General features: G+C 41.0%; 1 protein-coding gene across 3 annotated transcripts in view; it reads left to right on the forward strand.

Moving 5' to 3' along the window:
- Positions 1 to 14,891, forward strand: part of LOC125744407 (contactin-3-like) — a 60,962-nt gene extending 46,071 nt beyond the window's left edge. For all 3 annotated transcript variants that reach the window (XM_049016176.1, XM_049016175.1, XM_049016178.1), the window contains 11 exons: positions 39 to 214; positions 3,473 to 3,590; positions 4,655 to 4,813; positions 5,904 to 6,053; positions 6,332 to 6,402; positions 7,627 to 7,861; positions 8,206 to 8,315; positions 9,442 to 9,628; positions 11,535 to 11,647; positions 11,840 to 12,005; positions 13,124 to 14,891. In XM_049016176.1, coding sequence (XP_048872133.1) covers positions 39 to 214; positions 3,473 to 3,590; positions 4,655 to 4,813; positions 5,904 to 6,053; positions 6,332 to 6,402; positions 7,627 to 7,861; positions 8,206 to 8,315; positions 9,442 to 9,628; positions 11,535 to 11,647; positions 11,840 to 12,005; positions 13,124 to 13,224 — 1,586 coding nt within the window. In that variant the 3' untranslated portion in view covers positions 13,225 to 14,891. The remainder of the gene's footprint in view (positions 1 to 38; positions 215 to 3,472; positions 3,591 to 4,654; positions 4,814 to 5,903; positions 6,054 to 6,331; positions 6,403 to 7,626; positions 7,862 to 8,205; positions 8,316 to 9,441; positions 9,629 to 11,534; positions 11,648 to 11,839; positions 12,006 to 13,123) is intronic.
- The last annotated feature ends 12,055 nt before the right edge of the window (positions 14,892 to 26,946 follow it).

Below are 26,946 nucleotides of genomic sequence, written 5' to 3' on the forward strand. Positions count from 1 at the left end.
ATGAACTAGCTTCTTGGTGCCGTTACTCTTCTGTGTAGAACCCACAAGAATTACCCAGGGACCTATGAACATGGAGATTATCGTGGGTGAAAGCATCGTGCTGCCCTGCCAGGTGACCAGTGACCCTGCCCTCGACGTCTCCTTCTCCTGGGTGTTTAACGGCCAGCTGGTCGACTTCCAGCAGGACAAGACTCACTTTGAGAGAGTAGGAGGGGTGAGTCGAGCAAGGACAAACTTTCTTTAATGTTTACCAAGTGGGCATGTAAGTGTTGCAAGTCTTCAACAACAAAATGTTGTTTTAAAAGAAAACGGCATCAATATCAATGATTGTTTGCCCCCCCCCCCCCCCTTTGATAACAGATCGACTGCGTCTGGCCAAGGGCACTTAGGTGTACCTGTGAAATGATCATTCGCTATCTGCGTTAAACAAAGAACAATCATGATACTCTTTGTTAAACAGTTCTACCTAGTAAAGAGGACATGAGTCAGTCACTGTATGCAGCTGTAGGTTCAGGATAATTTATTAAATTGGTCAATATATTAAAATTTTGAAATTTAAATGGGGTGCCTCATTTTAAATGAGATTTCGCACCCTCAATGCCACGGTTCAGATTTGATTTATATATAAGTATTTATATATTGAAATCTGCCTATGCTCTTTCCACATGACTCTATACTAGATAATTGATTGGATGATGATGACCATCTCTAATGAATTAATTAATTTGACTCAGTTGATTAAATACAATCAGACCTGAATGCAGGCCACCCTGTTAAATCTAAATCTTATCATATATTGGTCCTTGCTAGGCAAGAGTGGTGTTGTCACTGAAATTTTTCTGCAAGAACATTACGCCACGATCAAAGGAAATTTTATGAGATCAGGAAAAAAGTTGTTGAAACTTGCCAATCAGGAAAGTGTTACAGAGCCCTTTCTAAGAGATTTCTCTGGGACAACACTGCATGACAGTGAAAGCGATTATCTCCAAATGGAGAACATTTGGAACAGTAGTAAATCTTCCCAGGAATGCCCAGCCTGCCAAAATTCCTCCAGGAGCTCAGTGATGACTCATTCAGGACTTCACTAAAGATCCTACAAAAACCTCCAATGAGCTGCAGGCCTGCCTACCTTCAGCTAAGGTCAGTTCATAACTCCACGATAAGATAGGGACTGGGCAAAAATTAGTTTCTTGGGGAAGTATTAAGGTAGTACATCAACGCTATTTCAGAGAACCTGGATGATCCCAAATCCTTTTTGAATAACGTTCTGGAATAATGACCAAAAGGACTAAAATGGACAACACAGGTCCCACAATGTCTGTCGTAAAGCAAACATAGAGTTCCACTGTAAGAATATCATACCTGTAGTCATAAGTGGGTATGGGAGTGAAACGCTGTGGGGATGTTCTGCCGCCTTAGGACCTGGGTGACTTGATCTCTGTCATTTTTGAAGAAATCATGACCTGGTGATCTTTCTGTTAACCTGAAGCCAATGTGTAATTGGATTATGCAGAGAACAATGACCCAAAACTCAGAAGCATTGTACAACTAAATGGCTCAGAAGAAACTAAATTAAAGGTTTCTGATGGCCTGAACCCAGTTGAGACGCTGTGGCAAGACCTAAAACAAACTGTTCGCCCATGGAAACTCACCAATGTGTCTGAAATAAAGTGTAGCCTAAAATATCTGAACAGCGATTTAAAAGACATATATGAAGTTATAAAAAGTATGCACTTAGTTGGGATTATTGTGAGTAAAGGTGCAACCAAGTAATGAATCTATGGGGGTAATTTTTTCATGGATGACTGGGGCATTGGCAGAGGTGGACATTTCAGGTACAGAATATAAAAATCCAGACCAGGATTTTGTTTCAACCAACCAGTTGAGCATAAAGAGTCACAGTCACATAGTACTCAACTGGTTGGTTGAAACAAAATCCTAGTCTGGATTTTTACTTTCTGGACCTGAAATTTCCACCTCTGGGTGTTGGGTAACTTTGTTCATTGAATAAAGTAATAATTTTCAGACTATACTATGTGTGTACTCTTGGCCATCTTGTTTAATATTGCATTTTGTCTTAAGACATATAGTCATTCTTTGTGAAATTCTGCCAGGAAATCGGGGGTGGGGGGGGACTTTTTCACAGCACTGTAAACTAACTTATTCCTTCATATCTCAATAACCTGTGTGCGATCAATGAGATTTTTCACAAGCGCAGCACCATCCAGTTTTCACATTCAGTTCCACAACCTTCTGCAGTTGGACAGACAAAACCAGACCAGCATCACACCACCTCAGCTGGCGAAAGAGGAAATAGCTAGCTGCATATTTCTGCTAGCACTCCACGATTAGAGAGACACGTCAGCTGTGCATGTTTATCAAAGCTTCGTCGCCCGTGTTAAAGGTCTAGGGTTTCCCTGGAAGCAGCGACAGCATGTCGGAAGCGCGGCCTTGTCTGATGATTAATTGAATCCGATATGGCTCAGTGTTTTCAAGATTCTGAGAAGTCAGGCTCCTCTAACAGCTATTAAGCTCTGGACCACTTTCCCTTCACTACCATGCTTGCTCTGAACCTTACTGGAAAACAGGAAATGACACATTAACAGTCTAACAGGCATGTGGACAAAGTAGTGAGGGTTAAAGAGTTGCTTGAACTTTGCAGGTTCTCACCATCTAGCTGGGGGAGGCCCCCTTTAGCTTGCCGAAATATCCTGCTGCTTACTCCAAGACCTGCCGGCTTTAGCGAAGCCTGCATAGCAGAGTCACGTCTTTACTGACACTGGGCACTAATCGCATCCATCCTGTCTGATGAGCTAATTAAATGAATATATTTCCCAAGTCTTGGTTCCATAACTAGTTGCTATGGATTGCTGGTTAATATTGATTTTCTTGACTCTATTCATTGATATATTTAGAGTGATAGCTTTTTCCCTTTTTAATTTATATAGCATGCATAATTAGAGGCATGTTCCTCATATGCCTTTTTTCTGCCATGAATATCATTTGCTTTTGGTTGTTATAGCAAGGGGGTACGGTGGGGGGTGGGGTGAGGGTATGGAGTTGGTGCAGATGGGGGACAGCAGAGCCTCAAATATTGGAAGTGGGAAAGTCAGAGCTGGAGCGCCCTACTGTCACAGCTTTGTCATTATCCTTTGTCATTCTTTTTCTTTTCATAATTTTTATCTACCATATTAAACTCTCATTGGGAGCTTTTTTCTGTTGTCCTTTAAAGTGGACAGTTTGCAGAAGTCAAGCTAGAGATTTATTAACATTGTTTTTTTCCTGCAGAATCTTTTCGCTTTTCTGTTTTAAATGCTGCTGGCGCGCTCTTCCTGAAAAGTATTTTTAGTGCTCCAGCAGTAGCTGAGTGGTTAGATGTCGATTTTACGGAAACCAACCCTCAGACGCACACAAACACACGCAGAGTCACATTCACCGGCTCTGAGACATGTTTAATTGTGGAACCTTACAGATTTTTGCGGGGGATTTGATGATCCGGAATATCCAGCTTGGTCACGCTGGGAAGTACATCTGCATCGTGGATACGGATGTGGAGAGTCTGTCAGCTGCCGCCGTTCTCATAGTGAAAGGTAAGGAAGCAGCAGCACCTGTACAAGTGAGCTGTAACATATTCAGAGGCACGACTCTGAAGCTTGTTGTAATTCTAAGAAATTCAGGGAGTCACAGTTTGACAGAAAGTTAAAGCTGGAATGAGGTGGTCACCCGGTGCATAATCCCGCATATGGAGAACATATCCCGCATATCACAATAAGAAGCCTTACTTACCTATGATTACGTCAGTGCAACATGCAAGCTACTTCTGTTTCATTTTTTCCAGACCAACCATCTTTGTTTAATAATTCAATCCCCACCTCCGTCCTCTACATTGCTAAGTCCACTTAGAAATGCTTATCATGTGCTTCTTCTTGGTTTAACTCTCATGCTTTGTTGTACCAACCCAACACATGGCAATAGACTAGAAGAAGAGGGTTTTCTCATTTTCGATCATATTGCATTTTTTTTTTTTTGTTTTTGGCAATTCATCCTGGATTTTTTTTATGGACAGAGGCTTACAAATTTGTGAACAAGTCCAGTATAAAAAAGCAAATATAGTTCAGTCTTCATTAAAGATGATGTCACCTTACGTTTGCTTGACAGAATGCCATATTTATTTACAACAAACCATTAAGAACCAACAAGTAACAGATTGCTCTCTGTGGATTTAAAGCATTCAAGATATGTTTTTAAATCTGCGGAAATACAGTTAGGTTTTTTTTTCTAAATGTCATCAACTGACATATCTGACGCACGCTACAGATCAATCAATATAAGTCAAGGAAGAGGTGCATTTGCCACAGAATGCAATATAAAACTTTTAGGCAAATCTTGGCAATAAATAACAGGAAACAGCAGGAATGGAAATAGTATTTTAGCTGCAGTTTTAGTTGTCAGGAAATCTGCACCTTACATGCAAACAAGATGCAAACAAGATCCACACCGTTCCATTTGCGAATGTATTGTATATTTGTCGGCTCTGCACAGAACAAAGCATTGTAAAAATTACAGGTTTCGATTCTTGGTAGTGGATTTAGATCTGGTTATGTAGGCAGTGTTGAGGCGAGCTCTAACTTTGCTAAATGCCCGGTTGAGTTAGGTCCCCCCGGGCCGCCAAGTGCAGTAACAGTGGAGGAGATTACGGACAGCACAGCCCAGCTCTCCTGGAAGTCAGGCAGGGACAACTACAGCCCCATCAAAGGCTATGTCATCCAAGGGAGGACTGCCTTTACTTTGGGATGGCAAGCCTTGGACACAGGTAAATCTCTCGATGCTAACACCCCCTAAGGTCACAATGACAGGGGCAAAACATGCAGCAGGATAACCAATGTGTATACATAGATAGCTTGTAAGCATCATTGGGCATTTCAGGTCCAGACAATGATTGTGTTTCTACCATCCAGTTGAACATAAAGAGTCACACTTACAGAGGACTCGCCTGTTTGGTAGAAACAAAATCCGGGTCTGCATTTGTAGCTTCTGGGCCAGAAATGTCCAAATGCATGTGAAATATCCAGTACCTGGTTCTTCTAATATAAATGACTTCCAGCATGTACCAACCAGCACCTAGCAGCTACATGTGTTGATTTAAATTTATTTTCTTGTTCTACTATGTTATTTGTGAATGTAAGCACCAATACTGCCAAAACAAATTCCTAGTACATGCAGTTGTACCAAGCCGACAAAATGAACTCTGATTCTGACAATTGAATATCAAAACAGCTCTTTATGTAGACTGTAGTGTAAAAGTGTTACTTGTTTTCACTGAACTGTCACAAATCTATTCTCTCTTCATTATTCTGTTGTTAATTCATTGGGACACTGTTAGTTCTTGTGCAGGGTGGTACTGATTAAGCATGCATTCCAGTGAACTAGTTGTATTTGGCCAGTAAAACATCTTCCTCACTTTATTTAATTATTTATTTAAAAAATCCATGGTGGTGCAGTGGTTAGCGCTTAGCGCTGTTGCCTCACACCTCTGGGACCCAGGTTTGAGTCTCCACCTGGGTTACATGTGTGCGGAGTTTGCATGTTCTCCCCATGTCGTCGTGGGGTTTCCTCTGGGTACTCCGGTTTCCCCCCACAGTCCAAAGACATGCTGAGGCTAATTGGAGTTACTAAATTGCATGTAGGACTGCATGTGTGAGTGACTGGTGTGTGAGTGTGCCCTGTGATGGGCTGGCCCCCCATCCTGGGTTGTGCCCATAGCTGCGGCTCCAGATTCCCCGCGACCCAGAAGGATAAGCAGTTTGGAAAATGGATGGATGGATGGATTTTAAAAATCCTGCCCCATGTTGATTTGGAAGATGCTGGAAGTCACCTCATCTGTCACCTGACCTTATCTCTAGTACCTGAGGTCATTGTTGGCAACACCCTGACAGCCACCGTAGTGGGCCTCAATGCCTGGGTGGAGTATGAGTTTCGTGTGGTGGCCAGTAACGCTGTGGGGTTGGGAGAACCAAGCCCCTCATCTGCCAAGACCCGAACCGAGGATGCCGGTAAGTCAAAGTCTCCATTGATTCTAAAAATAATTTGATTTTTTTGTGTATTTCTGTTTCTTAATTCATTACTTATTTCATTACAAAGCTGGATGAGGAACTTGCTCTGATAAAAATGTGTAATAGCTTTCTTTTGCGTTTTGTGCAAGATAAATGAGATTACTAAGCTTTGAAATGAGTGTCAGGCAAAAAGAAACAAACAGCCGCTTGATATGAAAGGAGTGGGTGCCGGGGAAGGCCAGTCTAACATCTGTTCCCCCCTCGGTTACGGCACGTAGTCCCCGACACCGCCCCGACTGACATCGGAGGTGGAGGCGGCACCAAGTCTGAGCTGGTGATAACCTGGGAGGTAAGCTGTCAGCTATGCGTCACACATCCCTTAGTGCTTGGATAATGTCATGGCTTAATGGCGTCGAACGACATGGGCTGTTTTATCATCACAGCCAAAGACTGCAAATCTCTCCCCTCAACCCATTAGGCCCCATAACGTCCCCTGAACGTGATTTAGCATCAGGATATTCAGCGTTTCAATTAAAAGCAGGATGTGGCGTCAATAGCTACTATAGCTTTGCCACCAGCCTCCAGCAGGACCCTCACGCTTGCTTCTCACACACGCCTACAAAGGCGTCCATTTCAAGTCAGGCCATGGGAATAAAAGCAGATTCAAAGAAGAGAGAGACATGCAATTACTTCACAGCTGACAATTCTGCATTTAAGCCTCTTTTTCTGAAAGGTGACAAGTGATATTTTTCAGTTTAGAATAAGGGTGGACAGTTACCTCCCACTTCCTCCTGCTCTTCTGCACCTTGTGGCTTCTGATGCATCAGTTCAGGATTCTAATCAGTTTGCCAGGAATTCAAAGCGACCAGTAATGGGTGTAGAGAGTAGTAGCATCCCCTTCAGCCTGCAGAAATACAGTAGAACCCCAACTTTTACGCAGCTTGACAAGCGAAACCTTCCAGAGAACTTTCTGTGTCATTATCTGTGCATTCCAATTAGCCGTCAACACGTGCCGTGCATATTTCACTCATTGATGTCTTTAACAATGTCAGATTTTTTTTGTCTGTTGATCTAAGTGTTCCTTTTTCAAGGGGAGCAAAACTTTAAAAAGGAGAAATAAAGGTTTCATACAGAGAATGCCGGAACTGTAATATTAGATATAACCTCAGGCAAAGGACAAATCTGGATCACTGTTTATCTGTGGGTGAGAGACAAAAGCCACCCAAATTATGTTCTGGGATTGTCTTTTGTTCTGCTTATAGGTGCTGCTGATTATCCTCACATAATGCAATTTGAGCCGCTTCACTGAAATTTTTAATATAAAACATTTTAGTGAAATAGTCCCATGATAATTGTAGTACCCTTAATTACAGTCTAATCTGGGATGTTTGGGTTCCTTGTTAATGTTCTGCGCACATGTGTAGAAAGTATATAAAAGGTTCATGTGGCACATATTTCTGCATGATCTGCACTGTAAGGTATGGACTGAGGGTCCACGAAGGGGGGGCAGGTTCTCTGCATCTTTGTTTTGTATGTGTTTTAATATCACTACAGTTTTGTGTTTCGCTCCCAGCCTGTGCCAGAAGAACTGCAAAACGGGGACGGTTTTGGTTACATCATCGCCTTCCGCCCACTGGGTGGGGCCACCTGGACGCGTGTCATCGTATCCACGCCAGAGGTGGCCAGATACGTCTACAGGAATGACAGCATCCCGCCGTTCTTCCCCTTTGACGTGAAGGTGGGAGCCTTCAACAAAAGAGGGGAGGGGCCCTTCAGTGCCATAACCACCGTGTTCTCGGCAGAGGAAGGTGAGCTGGCAGGCTGCGGCGACAGCGCTGTTTCAGTCGCGACCGCAAATGCGAAGAACACGCAGCTGTATTTACATGCATTTTCGCATCCCGTGGTGAGGATGTCAGCCCCCCCCCCAGGGTTGCGCACGTAGTGCTCAGTCTGCTGCAGCCTTAATTGAATGTGTCATCGTGATAACATTGTTACACGCCAGCCCTGGGTCCCATTAGAGATGGAGGGACTTGCTGACCGTTTGTGGGGGGGGGGGGCCTCAGGCTTACTGGGCTGATGCTTGCCACCGCGATGACACCGGATAAATCAGCAGAGCTCCCCCCCCCCCCCCGTCCCTCTCACCCCCATTCAGAGCCCAGCGTGACGCCCGGGGGAGTTCTGGCCAGGAGTGTTTCCGCATCGCAGATTGAAGTCAGCTGGCGGCCACTTGCCTCTGCCCCCGAGAGAGTCCTCGGATACGAGGTACCCAAGCTGTTCGGAGGTGAAGTTTATCTCCCGAGCCTGGGGGGCCGCAGTGCCTCCCCCATTCCCGGGCGGACAGGTGCAGCTGCCCTCTCCAGCCCCTTAGGCTCCAGGTCCCATCCAGAATTAGGCCATGATACATGATTTGTTATTTTCCTGGGAAAGCTCAAGATCACAGGTCCTGTAGGCAGGTAGTAACAGTTACATGTTCTTCCATAAGAATACAGACACACACACACACACACACACACACACAGCAGCCAAAGTACACATTTATAATTCTCAAAAGGAATTAAAATTACAATGGAAATGAGAGCATGCCGGCAGATAGGCCTCTCAGGACCAAAAGCTCAGCGCTGAATGAGGTACTTTATAGTCATAGAGATTAGATGCATTTATCAAATGCCATTACAAGTTCTGTTCCACGTTACATTTATTTTTTCCAACCGGAGACACAGCCATGCCCCCTTCTGTGACATGTCCCTTTTGATATCAGTTCTGGGAAAGTGACTGGAATGATGAAGATTTGATTTTTACACCTGTGTAGCCAAGGACCGTGTGCACGGCAGCCTTAAAAGCTGAATGGCGAGGGCTCACCCGGCTGCGGCTCCAGTTGATTTCTGATGGAGCGTAAGGAGTTTCCTTCAGCCTGCACCTGTGCACACTGAAATGATTGTCAGGCGCATAAGGATGGCGCTACTCTCTGAATGCCCCGGGAGCCACATCCAGCCCTGAAAGGCCACAGAGTGACACACATGCCCATCCATCTTATGACTGAAAAGAGCACTATTCAATCATTTCTTCACAAAGCCAGTGCCAAGCCAGCGCACTGCCGTAGCAGTGGCAAGGCAACAGCACTCGAATAATAGCGGCATCAGAGATATTCTTTGCATAAAGCACTTAGAGTGTCTTTGATGTGTCACTTGTTTGATTAAATAGTGCCTTTGTTTCTGTACGCCGCGTTTTTAATTGCACTTGTGATTGCTAAGAACTGTATATATATAATGATGTCAAAGACTTTTTCTTGCATAGATTATTAATAACTACAGTATGGACAGGGATGACAGAGCAATCCATCCTGCAGTGGCTGTTTCTGTGCATTTTTCCCCCACGATGTGCCGAGCAGGTGACGTACTGGGAAGACGACACCAAGCCCGATACGGTGGGGAAAGTGAGGGTGTTCGGGAACCAGAGCTCCGTTAACATCAGTGCCCTAACTGGAAACAGTCAATATTTCCTGACGGTGAGCGTGTTCAACACGGCCGGGACGGGGCCGGCCTCTCCATCTGTCAACGCCACTACAAAGAAGGCGTGTGAGTGTCCCCAGCAGCCTGTCCTTACGCCATCTATCCTCAGAGCCATGGCACCGAACTAAGTAATGAAAAATCTGAAATCGTTTTTCGTACACTGTAACAGACCAAATTTAAAAAGTATTTTTAATTTGTCCGCTTAAATATTGTATTATTTAATTATTGACTGTATATTTCACTGGGATACTGTTATAAAAACAAATTCCACTGCACAAATCCCAATGAGCAAAATGTTTTAAAAAGGAAACAAAAAGGAAAATAAGAAAAAAGAGAAAAAGCACCAAAATATTAAAACATGGAACCAACTATAAGCCATTATGCAGTGCTGCTAAAATAAGTCATGCAGTTTTGGCAAATGTATCAGTTGCTGCAGCAAACCAAGAAAAATATGAATTTGGGTATTCCTGTGGCAGGAGCCTATCAAAGCACAGCGACTAAGACATGCATCCAACCATTGGTCCACAACCAACGCTGTACTGCAAGATAATAAGACGGCAATATTATATGTCAGGTTTCTTGTAGCAGAGGTGATGAAATCCCAGTTACCTGGAGTACAAATTCATACAAAAGCAGATATAAAGCATGTTTCTGGAGCCCTGTCAATTTTGTATGCATATTTTTCTGTATTTCAGTGAGCAATTGGGGAGATTTCGCGCTCAGTAACCACAGTGTCTGCTTTAGCATAAAGTCTGCATCAGCCCTTTCACTCTTTGCCTCAGTTGTTTTTAAGAAAAGAAGACTAATGTCCCAAAAACCTATTATTCCTAATGAAGCGTTACATTAAAAGACACCTCTCCATCCTGTGAGTCCTAATCTGCACCACATCACTAAGTTATGCCAACTTGGCTGCACAAATTCTACAAATGAAAAGGAAAACACATTCCCCAAAAGTGTTAGCAATGCAGTTTCCTGTCAGAGATGTGGGACATGAGATGTTTATGTAGAAAGTAAACTTGGTTGCAGGTAGCATGCAGTGTTTGGATATGTAATTCCTAGAGGTGGAGTGACATGGCTTTGGATGCCTGCCTCTCTCTCTCTCTTTCTCTGTCTGCCTGTCTCTGTCTCTCTTTCTCTGTCTGCCTGTCCCTGTCTCTCTTTGTCTGCCTGTCACTGTCTCTCTTTGTCTGCCTGTCTCTGTCTCTCTTTCTCTGTCTGCCTGTCACTCTCTCTGTCTGCCTGTCACTGTCTCTCTTTGTCTGCCTGTCTCTGTCTCTCTTTCTCTGTCTGCCTGTCACTCTCTCTGTCTGCCTGTCCCTGTCTCTCTTTGTCTGCCTGTCGCTGTCTCTGTCTGCCTGTCACTGTCTCTCTTTGTCTGCCTGTCTCTGTCTCTCTTTCTCTGTCTGCCTGTCTCTGTCTCTCTTTCTCTGTCTGCCTGTCCCTGTCTCTCTTTGTCTGCCTGTCCCTGTCTCTCTTTGTCTGCCTGTCCCTGTCTCTCTTTGTCTGTCTGCCTGTCTCTGTCACTCTCTCTGTCTGCCTGTCACTGTCTCTCTTTGTCTGCCTGTCTCTGTCTCTCTTTCTCTGTCTGCCTGTCACTCTCTCTGTCTGCCTGTCCCTGTCTCTCTTTGTCTGCCTGTCACTGTCTCTGTCTGCCTGTCACTGTCTCTCTTTGTCTGCCTGTCTCTGTCTCTCTTTCTCTGTCTGCCTGTCTCTGTCTCTCTTTGTCTGCCTGTCCCTGTCCCTGTCTCTCTTTGTCTGCCTGTCCCTGTCTCTCTTTCTCTGTCTGCCTGTCCCTGTCTCTCTTTGTCTGCCTGTCACTGTCTCTCTTTGTCTGCCTGTCTCTGTCTCTCTTTCTCTGTCTGCCTGTCCCTGTCTCTCTTTGTCTGCCTGTCTCTCTTTCTCTGTCTGCCTGTCACTCTCTCTGTCTGCCTGTCCCTGTCTCTCTTTCTCTGTCTGCCTGTCTCTGTCTCAGCCCCAGCACAGCCCCCCATGAACGTGGAGTGGACGCTGATTGGCGCCCAGCTCACCCTGCACTGGGACCCAGTGGTCGCTATGGAGATAGAGTCAGAAGTCACAGGATACCAGGTAAGACATCAGATTTACGTTTCTCTCCCAAGTTAGGGTATGGTTCATTACCCTATAATATTCTTCTGTTGTATATGCATGTGGCATAGTATTGGCAGATTGCCTTGACCAGCTTACTAGGGAACAAAAACGGTAAACTGAGGAGCAATTTTGGGTGTCACGACTAAGAAAGGGGCCTTTTCTTGCTAACAGGTGTCATATCGAAGACACAGACACAGTGAAGTAAAGACCTTCATGACAAACAAGACTACAGCAGAGCTGACCCTGCCAGCCAATGATGACTATCTCATCCAGGTCAGGGTGCTGAGCGAAGGAGGGGAGGGTGCTGCCACAGAACCCATTCGAATTCACAGACTGAGTAAGTCCTTTCACCTTTTATTTGCACGGGGATGAATTACCAGGAATTAGTCATTGAGGCATTTTGGGGTCTCATTTATCAACTGTGCATATGAACACTTTTGTCCATATACCATCTGTATGCATATTTTTAAACACAGAACGGTATTTATCAATTTCTTCCTTTGCATAGAACTGTGCATATATTTACGAACACTCTCGAACGTGCATACGCACAAACCTCCAGTGGCAGAGAAGCATGACTGAAGCAAACTAATCGGCACATAGAATATGCAGGAAACTGCACTTAATTAAACTTGACTGAGGCACGTCCCATCACATTTATGTCCGAGATCCATAGTAAATAATACACGATATCTGATGTCTGACAGTAAGAGGTCAGCAGGTGTATCGTTTAGTGTAACAGGTGCAGGACAGTGGGCAGCACTGCCATCCGTACGATGACTTGTTGTCCATATTTAACTTGCCAAACAATATTTTTTAGTTTTTTTTTTCTATTATGTCCAGCAGAACTTCCACCGCATTCATGATAATGTTTGGTTTTCCCTCCTCTGTAAGTTTCTACAAAACATTCAACTATTGCAATGTACTATTCAACATTATTTGTATTATGTGGAAGTTATATGCTCATAAATGGATTATTGTGGGCGTTTCTTTATTTAAAACAGGCTTACTGTGTACATACAGTCACATTTAGAATGTGTGGGATTTATTAACCTTCACTTAGTACAGCTCTTCATGCACACAGGTGATAAATACCCATTTGCCTGTGCGTACCGGCGGCTCATAGGCACACATTTAGGGACTGTTTTATGTTCCCTTTGGTAAATTACACCCCTGAACTTCTATGAAAATCAGTATGCAGAACAACCCACCCTAGAATACAGCAACTCCAAGGGGAATAAAAAAACACAGGATGCATTGTGGGATGTGTCCAATAGCTTGTGGCTCCTCGATGAAGTACTTCCAATGAAATCATGAAGGTCATTTTTACTGACAATATGGAAAAAATAGCACAATTAGTGGCTCGAATTTATTATTTTTTTTCAGAAAATATTTAATATTTGTGTATTTGTCTATTTTGAAATAACTTTTAAATGATGTTGACTGTGGTTTTAGGTATGAGTGCTCGTGGATCAGGAGCGCAGCGCCCGGATAACAGCCCCTTGTCTCTGGCCGTGGCCTTTGCATTGTCCACCTTCTACTCATCGTTATGGTGACACAAACTCCGTCCAGCACAGCACTGTCGAAGATTTACTGGAGGAGCCCTTCTCCCTCTTCAGGGGGATCAGTATGGATGTGTGACTAGTTCCCGCAGAATCTTCTGGAAAACCTGGCAGCGAGCATGACCGAGAGGGGTAATCCGTACTGTAAACACGAGGCAAAGAGGGAATTATGAGCTTGGATTTGTGTGCATGTACTTTTCCTGCTTATCATTGAGGGGCACAAGTGCCATTTGACTGCGGAGCTGTCCCAGGATATTTCTATACATATTTTCACGAGGGAGCACATGTGTACCTGTTACTTAGTTATTAACCCCAACGATCCTTGAAAAATGATGAAATGCCTTAACTGCATTTACATACCAAAGTAGGTCAACGCATACTTGATAAATGTATCATATTTGCTCTCGCTAGTAACAGTTTCAGTTTTTCTAATTCCATTTTTAAATTACTCATTATAAATGCTTTTGTGATATATATTTTTGATTAATTGAAAAAAAAAGCCAGAAGCCAGCACTGTTGTAAACAGGTGGGGGTTGTTATCATGGGTCCAGCTACATCGGGCTGCCTGCTACATGAACATGGGTGGTGGAAATATCACATTTTTTTAGGCTGGGGCTATATTACATTTCTCTGTCATTCCCACCTTATAAGGCTTTGCTTTCATTGTCTTTAATGCTCAAATGTTCACGTTTTCATTGTCAAAGGGTTGTGTCAACATACGCACTTGTGTGTCTGTGAAGTTGTGCTCATTAACTGAGAAAAAAAGTAAAGAAAGAGGGCTAGATTTACGCATTTTCACCAGTGCCTCTCTGAAAACACACGCTCCATTACCCACAGTCATTAAAGTCCATGTGTCTTTTGAGTCTGGCACACCCTCTAGTAAAGGACTGTGCTCCCTAGGGCACGGTAGATGTGATGCTGTGCTATTTTTAATTTACATATACCCAGAATTAATACCTGTGAACATTTGTATTAGAGTAAGACAGATTTTCTTCTGTGGATGGGATGTTTGTAAAGAAACTGCTTGGCTTAACGATCAAGCAAAACACGTTTACAGAAAGGGCGTGTCGAGTGAGAAAGTAAGATCCAATGAAAGGGCTAGGGGGGTCGACCTGAATGCAGCGATACTGGGCGCAGAGTGGTATGGTGGGACTGCCGCACTGGACCCAGTTTGCTGAAGGGCCGGAGACCAGCGAGCAAGATGTGGAGCAGCTGGCAGGCAGGCTTTGAGACGACGGAGGCTTCTTCTCAACCCTTAGAGCACTTCACCTCAGCACAAGAATAATACAGATTGGAATTGCTTGAAATCCATCTGGTGGTCTGATATGTGACGTGATTTAGGAGCCAAACGGACATTTAAATAAATCACGGCTTGCTGAAAGGGATCTGACGAGTAGAGAACTGGAATAATGGTTGTCAGATCAGCAGCCGATGATTAATGGATTGTCACTCTCAAACAGAGCTGTACCACGACTGTGCCCGGAGATTTTTATTTGTATATAATAATTTATTTATTTTGATCTCTCTGTCATTCTAAAGGCCACAGGCCTGCTTGTGAAGTTTCTCGTGGTTTGTTTACATGAAGGACACAAAATTTTGTATAAGGAAAAAAAATCATTTTATCTATACTGACTTGGTTGCTTGGAACTGGAGAGGAGTGAGGGATAGGTTTGCTTCAGGGTCTTACAGAACACCCCGCCCCCCCACCCCCACCACCCCCACCACCACCACCACCACTGGTCACAGGTTATTTTAAAAGAGTGAAACAAACCAAGCAAGTCAAGCTCCCTATCCTTTTGCATAGACTGTGGAAGCAGAGCCTTAAGCCCAGAGAACCACTGCATTTTCTCTGCCCTTGGTGTCGCCTTCAGGTCTGTGTTCAGCCATTAAATTCTGCTGTATCCAGATAAATAACAAATTGATTTTTCCATCACAGCATAATGGCTGTCGTAACTAAGAATGACCACGACTGACTGCTGTTAGTCCTCAGTTCTTTTAACATATGAAACTTCCCGCTGGTACATTGTAGTGAATCATTAAGCAAGTGATCAGAAGTTTAAATCACCTTTGTCCAACCATTTGAGGTGTTAATTTAAAAGTAAGATTGCTGACGGCTGCACAAGTGCTTTTTCGAAATGTTTTATTGATAAAAGAAATTAACTGCATTGCTATTGTAATTACATTATTACTATTTAATTGATAAGATTTTTAGTAAATTGTCAGTACAGAAACCTTAACTGATTATGGTCCTTGTCTTTGTATTTACTTTTATATTTACATATATATATTGAAAGGTCAAATGTTGTACTAAAGGAAAATATTTCTTTTAATTATGAATGTTACTTATTATTATTATTTATTACCATTATTTTTTTATAATATACACACACATTTCTTTTACATGCCTTGGTTCTTTATCATAAAAGTTGTATTTTTTCCCTCTGTCTTTCTAGGGCAGTGACAGTACAGTGAGATTCTTGAGGGCAGTTTAAACTAAAGGACAAGTGTGACTTGATGTTGGAGTTAGTAGGACTATTAAAACAGAAGAATGTAGTTTGAGCACTTTGTTATTTTCAATGGAATGTGCCTGTCACTTTTTATTGTAATAATGCCTGTTTTTGTAATTTATTTTAGTATTCAATATTGTGTTTTAATAATGCAATCCCTGTAATACATTTATTAAGAGCGACTTAGCTTTATGTTTAGTCTGATGAGCTCATTTGAAAAGGCTTAATTAATCATGTGTCAGCCCGGAAATTTGCATCCAGAAACACAGACAGTTTTACCCACACAGAATATCATGTGTACACAAAATTTGTAAAATATATATATTTTGTACTATCCGAAGTTCCAAAAGCCTGTCAGATTCTTTTGATCAGACATGGTTTACCCACGCAAGACGCGAGTCTATTTTTCTTTACAACATTTGTCCTTTGCCTTTAATACTACCACCGCGTTAATTAAATGGTTTTGTGATCTCAATGAGATGGCTGTGTAAAACAGTACAGTTTTCATATTGAAAAACAGTGAGCTCATCTTGTGTTCTGAAGCTCTGCATGTAGGTTCTTTGGTGCATTTGTGTAAAGTTTTATATTAAAAAAAAAACAATGACGTAGCTATGTTTGGGTATTTTTTACCTGTCTCTGTCCATCGGTACAGTATATGTGTTTTGCTAGGTTTCAGAGAAGCAACGTTTTCAAAAACAAAATGTGATATTGTAATGCCAGATTACTCAAATTCATTGATTAGTAAGGTTAGGTCCTCAAAAATAAACAACACAGTTTACACTCGCCACACAATCATTAACACAATTAATATGTAACTTTTTACTGACCTTCTTGTCACATAAACATTTGTGAGCCAATAGAATTTACAGACCAGTAATCCTATAAACCTGGTAACATTGGAGCACTCTGTCGATAGAGAAGACACAGCAAGAAGGGTGATGCTAATGCAGCCAGACGTAGCTCCATTACAAGGTGTAACACAAGATAGATGTAGAAAGTCTTCAGGAGGGTTGTCTTGTTGTGAGGAAGATGTTTGGGATTTCGTTATATATCAAGTTCAGCTGTTTATATAGTTTTCAAGGAGTCTTTACTTAGTGTGCCAAATAAGCAATGCTGGCAACATTGTCCACAATGATTTGTTTATATTCCAAGAGCTTGATTCCTTGTTGTGATCTCTCAAAACACTTGCGAAGTGATAACTACGCCAAGAGATTCTTAGCCAAGAACTTCTTACAGCAGTGTTTACACCGAATGTAAGTTTTTTTCTTCAGCTAAGAAATTTACCATACTACAGTATGTCAAGTCAGTGAATACTGGCTATTTACATGGCTAGTTATTCAGACACAGATTTGGCAAAGGTGTGGGAACAACAGAAACATCCGATTTCATGCCATACTATAATCTAATAGATTCCAGTCCAACTGAGGGCAATACGTTGGTAAATCAGCAGAAGCCCATCTTTTACATTTTGTATCTGTAATCTGCTGATTTGAATTTGGAAAAAGATCAAAGTGTAATTACAGTATGTAGATCATAAATCTATATGGAGTCTCTTCATCATACTTCATATATTTTCAGAAATTGCATTTTTACAAAATTAAAACTTTACAATTTTTTGCACAACGTGCAGCTCTCAATTGAATAAAAGCATTGGTCAACTTTTCTGTGATTAATTACATCTAAAACTTTGTTCTAGCTAATTGACTTTCCATACATGGTGCATGCAATGAAAAATCTATGAGATTTTCAGTGTCATTGTCCGGAAAACCTGAGAGGAAATTGTCATAAAAAGCTATATTTAACGTGATGAAATTTGTGTCTGACGAGCAAGACTCACATAGGTACAAGGTATTAAACAAGCAAGGTACTATGCTGTCATTACTTCACTGTAAATGCTGTAGAAGTTACTATCAAGTTTGAAAGCAAGCCTACATCTTCTTGTGTTTGTTCACGTCCAGAAATGGCTCATGGCTTGCATCCTTATTGTTGTAATAGTTACTGTTAGTTGTTTTTGCCCGTTTTGCTTGCAAGCCTAGACCTGCATGAACTGTTCATCACTCAAACTATTTGTCTGGAAGATCTGTCTGCTTTCTGACTAATATGATGATATACTTATCTGTTGCCACTGAGGAAAATTTGATCCCAAGCTTACAAAATCAATACTGCATTTTTTCCTCAGCATTCCTAAATTCAATCGCCATTTATCGATGAGCCAGCTTATGACTGCATTTGTTAAGCAATGTCGTCAACTGACACAAACGTTTGGCATTTTGCCACACAAGTCAAGTACAATCAAGGAAAATGCTGTTAAATTGTCTTTCTAGCCATTGTGTATCAGCACTAAGATAAAGTAATTGCATAGGAATTGTATCAGCACTCATGTTCCCATGGCAACTCATTACCAGTCCCAGATGCCTGTGTTAATGAAACCCATCTAGCCCTGATTGGACTAAGCTCATTAGGGCATTACCATGGGTCAGATGGATGGATTGGACCCTGCTGGAGATCAGCCGAGGGAACCATTGAGGCATCCTCCACAATTGCAGTTTTCTTGAATTTTGTTTAGTGGTATTAGACTTCCAGAGGATTTTTAACTGTCTCTCTCAGCATATTACATTTTGCCTTATCATTTCAAATAATAAAGACCCTTTTTTTAATTTGAATCTTGACTTTGTCAGGGTATAAATGTGTTTTGTCTTGATAACAAACAAGCAGATTCACCCCAGATCATTGGAAATACATGCTTTGTGGGACCATCCAAAATCAATATTTTCTAATACACTTGCAATGCTTTCTGACTGTACATTTGCTGAAAACAATTAATTTATAGATAGACAGACAGACAAAAGCCAGATTTTGTATTTCGTTTAATATTTTTTTAATTAAAGTATGAATGTGATCAATTAACATGCATGCAGCAAATAGAATCTTACTGCATTAAACTGTACTACTTATGAAAATAATAGCTTATTATAAGATTCTACTTGATTTTTAAAACAAAGCGAACAGTTTTTTAGTCAATTGTAATTCACAGAATACAAATGTATGCAAGTGATGTTAAAATATATTATTTAAAAGTATGGTATAAATAGTGACCAGCAAAAGTTCACAGTCACTCAATGGAATTGGTCAATTTCTAGCATGTTATTTGTTGTATGCTTGCCATCATCAATGTGAAAACCACACTATTTTTCCTTAAGAACATCCATGAAGTTTGCATGGACTGATGCCAGAAATCTCTGTTAAGGCGTAATTGCAAGTAATTGATCTTGCCCATACTTGACACTGTTTGACTTGAGGGGAACTTCAGTGTGTAGCACTGCAGCCTGACCTGAGTGACCTCCCAGCCGAACTGCTCAGCTCCTGGCCCAGGCTCAGTGAATGTGCTGTTTCTGTGTTTGAACTGACATGTATAAATTGTGCATTGTTTGCGATTGTGTGTATGAATGCATGCTTACGTCAGACTGCCTTCCCATCCAGAACGTCCCTCGGGATGAACTCCAGGCTCATTAAAACCATATTGGGTAAGCTCTATGGAAAATGGATGGATGGAACTTCAATTGAATAATTCAATTGTAGTAATGAATGAACAGAAGGGTGGCCCAGTGGCTTTGGCTGTGGACTCACACCACTGCTGCATGGGTTTGATTCAAGCCTCCTTGCATTTTGCACCTTTATGCTGTTGTTATGTAAGTTCACTGGCTGCTCTGCAACAACCCACAGACATGGCTTAAGTGGAGTAGTGATATCTCTAAATTGTCCTTGGTATGTGTGTGTGCCCAGTGATGGGTACCGGTATTCACTGCCAGGCTGACTGCCACACAGCATTCAATAAACAGTTATTCAATATGAATAGATATATGGATGGAAATATACAGTAATTTCTTTTGTCCTTGTTGTTGTTGTTATGCATGTACCCTGACTAATGGGAAGCTCTATGGTCTATTGACACTGCAAGCCATTCAAAAATTATTGAACTGACTGATTGAACTGTTTCCACTGTTTAGATGTTCTTTATCTGGGTAATTTTTTTGCTCTTCTTAGAGAACCACAAAGATCTGCTGTTTGAATATTTGAACTTGTTTACTCTTCTATCCATCAAATGAATGCAAATCCAGAGATATTTGGACATTGCCCCTACCCCCCATACTCAGAAACCGACATTTACCATTATATCATATTTGTAGTATACCATTTGGTCATTTTGACATTATTACTTAAAGTCTGGCAGTGCAATAAATGGAGCTCCTATTCAACTACGTTTTTTTGACTCTCTGAGGAGCTGAGGACATTTGTGGGATGAACTGAATCTGGGTCCATGTGCTGGTTCTGTTCCATATCTGTTTACTGAGGCACAAAACAGTCCAAAAATCAAAATCAGAAAGGCAGGCAGGGGTCGTAATGAGATCAGAGCAGATTTTTAAAACCAAATCCTGCTTGACATCCGTGTACTTGAGCAAGAAGTCAGCAACAAGATAAAAGTAAGAATAGCACTGTGTAAGATTGCTCAGCACGGAGCAACTCACTGGCAAGAGTTTCCATCATGTTAAAAAACAAGAAGCTAGGCACTTCTACTATAAGTTTAAGGAGTTGTCTCTACAACAAGTTTTTGATCAATACTTTTTATTGCAATTTCATTACAAAAGTTCCTGTGGCAAAGAGAACCGGTAATCAGAAAAAGGTGATTTTTTTTTCTGCTGTGATATCAATATTTTTGTTCATAACAATGACTCCTTTTGAAAAGCATTATTTGTTCCAAAATAAATATATACATTTCAAAGTCTGTTCTTCAATAAGTTTATTCTTCATGGACAAGAAAGCAAAATGTAAGCAAAGATATCATTAGATTCATAACTACCACTGCTATTTCAGGATATCAGCAAAACCTTCTCTGTGCTTATTGATAATGAGTGTCAAAATTAAACATGCTTTGTTAGCACATGCAATGAGTGCACTGGAATGCTTACGCATTCAACCACACCCAGCAGGAGATCAACTAACAGGATATAAATAAATAGACAATAAATGTGCAATAGAGTGTGCAGTTTTATTTGCCAGTGCAGCAAAGGTTTAAACAGCGTGTTTCGAAAGAGCTGACTTTTTAAGGTCAAGAAGGCTCTCATAACTAGAATTGGTGAAGATTGTAACAGGCCGTCAGAAAACACCATAATTTTACTTTTGTTTCATAATCAGGATTCATATTTACTAAAAGTTTGTTAGATTCTATACATTTTATGTGGTTGATAGAAATTAGTTTAAGCATGGAAATCACAAAAAATCATGCACACACACACATAGCTCTAGAAAAAATTGAGGACAGTATTTTTTTTTTTTTAAATCTTCATGCTAAAATCCTGGTTTAATCCTGGTTTTGCTGGCAGAAGGCTAAGCAGAGATTTCAGGATGAAAATTTCTAAGATAGAAGTACACAAGAAAAAAGTGAAGCAGGAGATACTGGCAATGACCAAAAACCTGCCAGGTAGAGGGCAGAAGCAACTTTCTAATGCCAGAGATGCCCGCCAACTTATCCGGCAGTGCCTCATAAATCGGAGGATGACATCAAGAGACCTACAAAAACAATGGGAAACATTAAGTGGTGTGAAGTGCACTGCTAGGACAGTTAGGACAGCTAGGATTCTTAGATGCCCTTATATACTGTAGAACCATAAAGAAGGACGTCATCAATGAGAAGCAGGGAAGAGCCAGGCTGGAGTTTGCAAAATAATTTATATTTTACACAGACGGATTCCCATGACCTGAGAAATAAGCAATGCTCTGTGTGTGTGTGTGTGTGTGTGTGTGTCTGTGTCTGTGTGTGTGTGTGTGTGTGTGTGTGTGTGTGTGCGTGTTGCTTAAACCAATCCTTGGGGACCCCCCCAGATGGTTCACATTTTTGCTTCCTCGCAGTTCCCTGGGAGCTGGAGGGGGGCAGAAACGTGGACCATCTTGAGGTCCCCAAGGACAGGACCAAATGGGAAACACTGTCTTAGCCTGCAGAAATACCCTAATGAGCCTTTTGCTGGCTAAAGCTATTAAACCCACATGATACTGCAGGCAGTCAACTGATGTTCTCCTACCTCTACCGTTAATATTCACTGGGCGGCTGTATGGGTTCTTATTATTCCGGACTCTACAAACCTGTCCCACACACACACACATATATGGGCTGATACCAGGCCTGGACTGGCCATCCAGCTTACTGGGCATTTTCCCGGTTGTTTGATGGCTTTGTGGGCCAGCAGAATTTATTGTGGGTAATTTATTGTGTGGTATAATCTGGGCAAAAGTCCAGGGTCAATTTTTAATCCCATTCCGGCACTGGCTGATAGGTGTTCTTTTTCTTGAAAACACTGGACAAGTGTAGATACTTATTGGTCATGCTTTTAACACTCTCCTTGATTCAAATACTGTGGGTAATATGAGGAATATGATATATAGATTTAGTAAAATATTCACAAAATAATTAAACCATTCTTTCCTCATGCTTTCTTATTTATTAAGTTTTAATTAGATACCATAAATCTCAGTGTGAATGTTACAAAATATAGGCAAATATTAATCTCATTCAGCAATTAGGTGTGACCTAATGGTATTATTGCTGAATATCAGCCGGCTTCAGGCTTTGATCACACACAGTGTGTAGAAAAGTAGGTTCCTTTAGTCTCCTGCCATTCAGGGTAACAGCATATTCTTGTATGAACGTGAGTATTGCTGCTCATTTGCACTGGAGCGAGTTATGCTTACTAAAGATGACCTTCATTAGTGCAGTCACCTCAGTTGAACATTGGCATTTTTAAACTATGGGTGTTTGTAGAGAAAAGGCTTTTGTTTATGTGAAAAAGCCAGAGAAGCAAAATTTCTAGTATCCAAAGACATTTCAGGTAAAAAAATGTGATTTACTATCCATGTGTGACTGTAAGACACATTTCTATCAATGGATATGTGAATGAAGAGTAAGTACAGCAACTGTGCTGTTTGTGTGAATACAGTATCTTCCCACAGGTTAAAAACCTATTATTTGTGAACCAACAAAATAATGGTGTTGGCTGTGATAACATACAAGAAGAGCAATCTTACATCTGACATAAGTGGTTCAATTTTGCAGCAGATTGTGTTTTTGATAATGCGGAAGGGCAGATGCCTGCTTAAGATGTTTGTTCCTATTACGCGCCTGCATGCACAGCAAAACAATAGAGACCAGCTCTGAAAAAAACACTTATCAAAACCAATAAATTGGCACAAGTAAAAAACTGCTCTTCACACCCTCAGCCAGGAGGTGATGAGAGGGAAAACTCAAGAAAAGCATGCTGAGGTGTCTTAAGCTTTACCAAGCCTGCAGGATTCTGAATATGTGATTAAACCAGAAATGACTGTAAGTTAAGTAGTTTGGCCCCTATGATGAATTTAATCACCCAAAACATGCAGGAAGTGTGTAGCTTCTTCACGCCCTTCAAGCAGAGTCATTTTTCAGTTCTGAGCTGTGCTCCTTCCTGAAGGACTTCTTCAAAATGCAGAAAGCAATAGCATTGAAGACGCTGTTTTTTTATCCACTTGCTGTTAGTTCAATATTAAAGTAACTTTGTTGACTTTAAATATTAATGTAATTATCTTTATGCTCCCAGTATAACAAAACATAATTTTAAAATTACGGCTTTCAAGATATAAAATTACCTGAGCATAAGTGCTACGATAGAGCCGGCTGTTTTTTTAAAGACATTTTTAAAGACAAATTACAGTAATGTGTCAAAGACAAATAAAGAACAAAATGGCTAAATAAGCTGAGTGCAGAACATCAGCTTATCGGTCAATGTGCCTTTGTCAGTGTAATAAAAGTGTTTCATCTGTCCATAGATTCCTGAGTACACAGAGTTGGTCCGTGTCTCATGGCCAGTTTTTTTTTTAAAGCTAAGAGCTTCACTGGCGATGATTATGAGGATCTGCTCTGATTCAGCTGTGGACACTCCTACTGGCGGGGAGCACTGGGAAATTCCCACGCGGACCAGCATTTCTCTACCCCAGTGGTGCTATACCCAGGGTCAACTGGAGCGACTCGGCACCAGATGCCTCGCCCCACACTGACAGGAATGAGAGCGTGGGCACATCTGCCCAGACACATGGGGTGGCTGATCTATTCCCAGTCCTTTTGGCAGATATTCCTCGCATTTCTGTGCTGGAATACAAGGAAGACATAATTTCATCTCACTCAAAAACAGGCTGCTTTTCTCTGCTTAACCCTATAAAACACTAGATCTAACACAGAGTTTTCATTGCAGGGATTGATGTCACAGGTGCCCGGAAATAATATCTCTGCAGATAAAACTCAGGAAAAGCAGAAATCTGACCTGCCGTCTATCTTCTGATTGGTTATCCAGTACAGGGTAACAGGGAAAGCAGAATTGCATGTCAATGAAACAGCAGATTTTCCGTGTGTGCTAAATGGGCACTGGCTGTTCATTAGACATGAATTACCGTTATATGATGCTTTCTGAGATCGGCAATGTAATTGTAACATACAGCCTTTTAATTTGCAGTTTGATTTATATTCTGAAGCAGCAGCTAGACCGTATGGTACACAATGAAATAATCTAGCATGTTTATGAGATTTCATCATTTTCAGGAAGTATAATTACAACCAGCACGATTGCACAAAATATGTGAGCAGACACTGTATGGAATCATTAAAAAAATAACAAGAAGCATAAAACCCTGTCGCATCCTGCCCGTGGCTGGGGAACAATACACAAATCCTCATTAAGTTGCCTTTTTAGTGGTTTATTCAAAGCAACTTTTTTAAATGAAATTACGCAACTGGATATGTCACTTGGACATTTACAAAGCATATGTGTATCCACACTGTTAATTTCACCCGCAATTTTGTCATACATACAGAGGAAATAGGCATTGAGCCTTTCAAGATAAATGACATGTGGTGATATTCACACTTGGATGAGATACCCAGCTTCTCTGACATCTGGGTAAAATCTTACAGGAAATAAACATCTCCCAAAGACATACGAGTATAATGTTCACAGCGTGTAGGTCCGTGGGCTGCTGTTGGTTTAAACAGGAAATTTCACACTAAGGAAGAACGGGGTAATGGCCGGTATTAAGAATCTCAAGGATCTGGAAGGTGTTATGTGAGTCTCTTCCTCTGTTGCAGTGCTTCTCTACTGGCACCAGCAATCTCCTCACAAAGCCACTGAAACTTCTTCCATCATATTGTTGAGAGATGATAATGATGCCCAGAAAATGGATATATGGAATACGCTGATGTTAGCAGGTTCGCTACAGCTTACCATCAATGCGTAAACAGCCTTTTGGGGGCTTGGATTTGTTGTTATTATTATTATTTTATTTATATATGTGTGTGTGTGTGTATATATATATATATATATATATATATATATATATATATATATATATATATTAAGAAGTTCCTGTTATCTGAAATCCTGGAAACTATTGAAATTCACATCGATCAGGATTTTAAGTGCGCCTCTAATCTGAAAGAATTGAAAATAACAGCGCAAACTAGGACCCTTTGTCTCTTAATTATTTAAAACAAAGCTTAACATGCTATTATTGTCAAACACTGGAGATGTATGCATTACCCCCTGGTATAAAGTGCTAGTGGTGGTTTCGTGAAGAGTGAAATTCGTTTCCTGATTTAATCAGCGCTCCATTGAGCTCTTAGAGTAACAGAGATGGTCCGTCATGCCTGGCACTGCCATTTCACTATGTGCCGGAATTGAGTTTCCTAGGAAACAACAAGGAATTAGGAATACTGTAAGTCCACTTAAGTGTGAAACATCACTATTTTTGGCACTTGACAATTAATTTGTTATGCATTTCTCAGCAAAAAAATGGGGTTACTCTTCACTTTGGAAAATTTGAGGCAGGTGGGACAGATGACGAGCACAGAAAACAAAATGATTTATTCTGGCTCAGATTCACGTTTCATGAAATTTAGCATTTGTCTCTAGGGACTATTTTGTTTTTATCTTGGTGGCATATTTGAATGTTTCTGGATTTCTGTCAAAAACACTGCAATTTGTCAAAAAACGGCCACAGCAGCCAAAAACACTGTTTTTTTATTTGCTACAATGAATACAGTTTTTATGTTAATGCCAATGTCTTTGTAGAATAAGCAAGTGATTTGATCATATAATCTTATCGATCAAATTAAATTTTAAACAATAAAACATTGAAAAAGAAAGATATACTGTTTGGTTTGTAGCCTGGAGAATAAATAAAAGTCTTTTTCGGTAAATTGTTAATACGAACACATCATTTAGTTAATAATACAATGGTACCTTGGAACACGAACTTAATTCATCCCAGAAGGCTGGTAGAGTTGTAATTCGAGAAGTCGAATTTCCCCATAACATATAATGAGAATGAATTTAATCTATTCCAGACAGCTATATGATTGCTTATTTACATTTATCTACCTACCTAATAATAAAAAGCATTAACAACTAATACATGCTTGAAAAAGCAGGCATACAAAAGCAATACACATGAAATAAATGACAATCCCACACTCCAAAGCGAGAGCAGAGACATGTGCACCACCTTCAAGGCTCCCTATAAGTTCCACACTTTCACTACATTCCTCTTTCTTTTGCTGCCATCACTGCTCACTTTCTTAGGGCCCATGATTACTGTATCACTAAATATACTGTAGATAAAGCACAAAGAAAATCACATCGAAGACAGGAACACAGCTTTCAGACGTTGAACTCGGTCGAAGGGAACCACAAGACTAAGAGCAATTCAAAGACATAAACATTGCAGTATGTCTGTTTGCCTTTGTTTCAGCCCATCAGAGGCGCATCTCAATCCATACAAGTTTTTGCAGGTCTGTTTGGTTTGGTCCTGTTCCAAGTTTTCAGTCAAGTTGTGGCTAGATGTTTCTCGACCGACACTTTCGAAGTCCGAATTGGTAGTGTTGAACGCGTCTCGACACATACAAGTTTTAGCAGGAACAGTCGAGTTCCAAGATTTCGGTCAAGCTACAAGTCGAAAAAATTCAGCAGATCCCTTCTACGTCCAAGTTGGTCAAGTTAAGAGGCGTTCAAGTTCTAAGGTTCTACTGTACTGTGGTTTTAGCCCTTTTTAGAAATCAATTTAAAAGAAACTATTTCTTGATTGTGAGCAGAACTTAATAAATAGACCATAAAAATGGATGCAGGTACAAAGTTTATTT

Source organism: Brienomyrus brachyistius, chromosome 6 (assembly GCF_023856365.1).
Source record: "Brienomyrus brachyistius isolate T26 chromosome 6, BBRACH_0.4, whole genome shotgun sequence".
Taxonomy (NCBI): Eukaryota; Metazoa; Chordata; class Actinopteri; order Osteoglossiformes; family Mormyridae; genus Brienomyrus; species Brienomyrus brachyistius.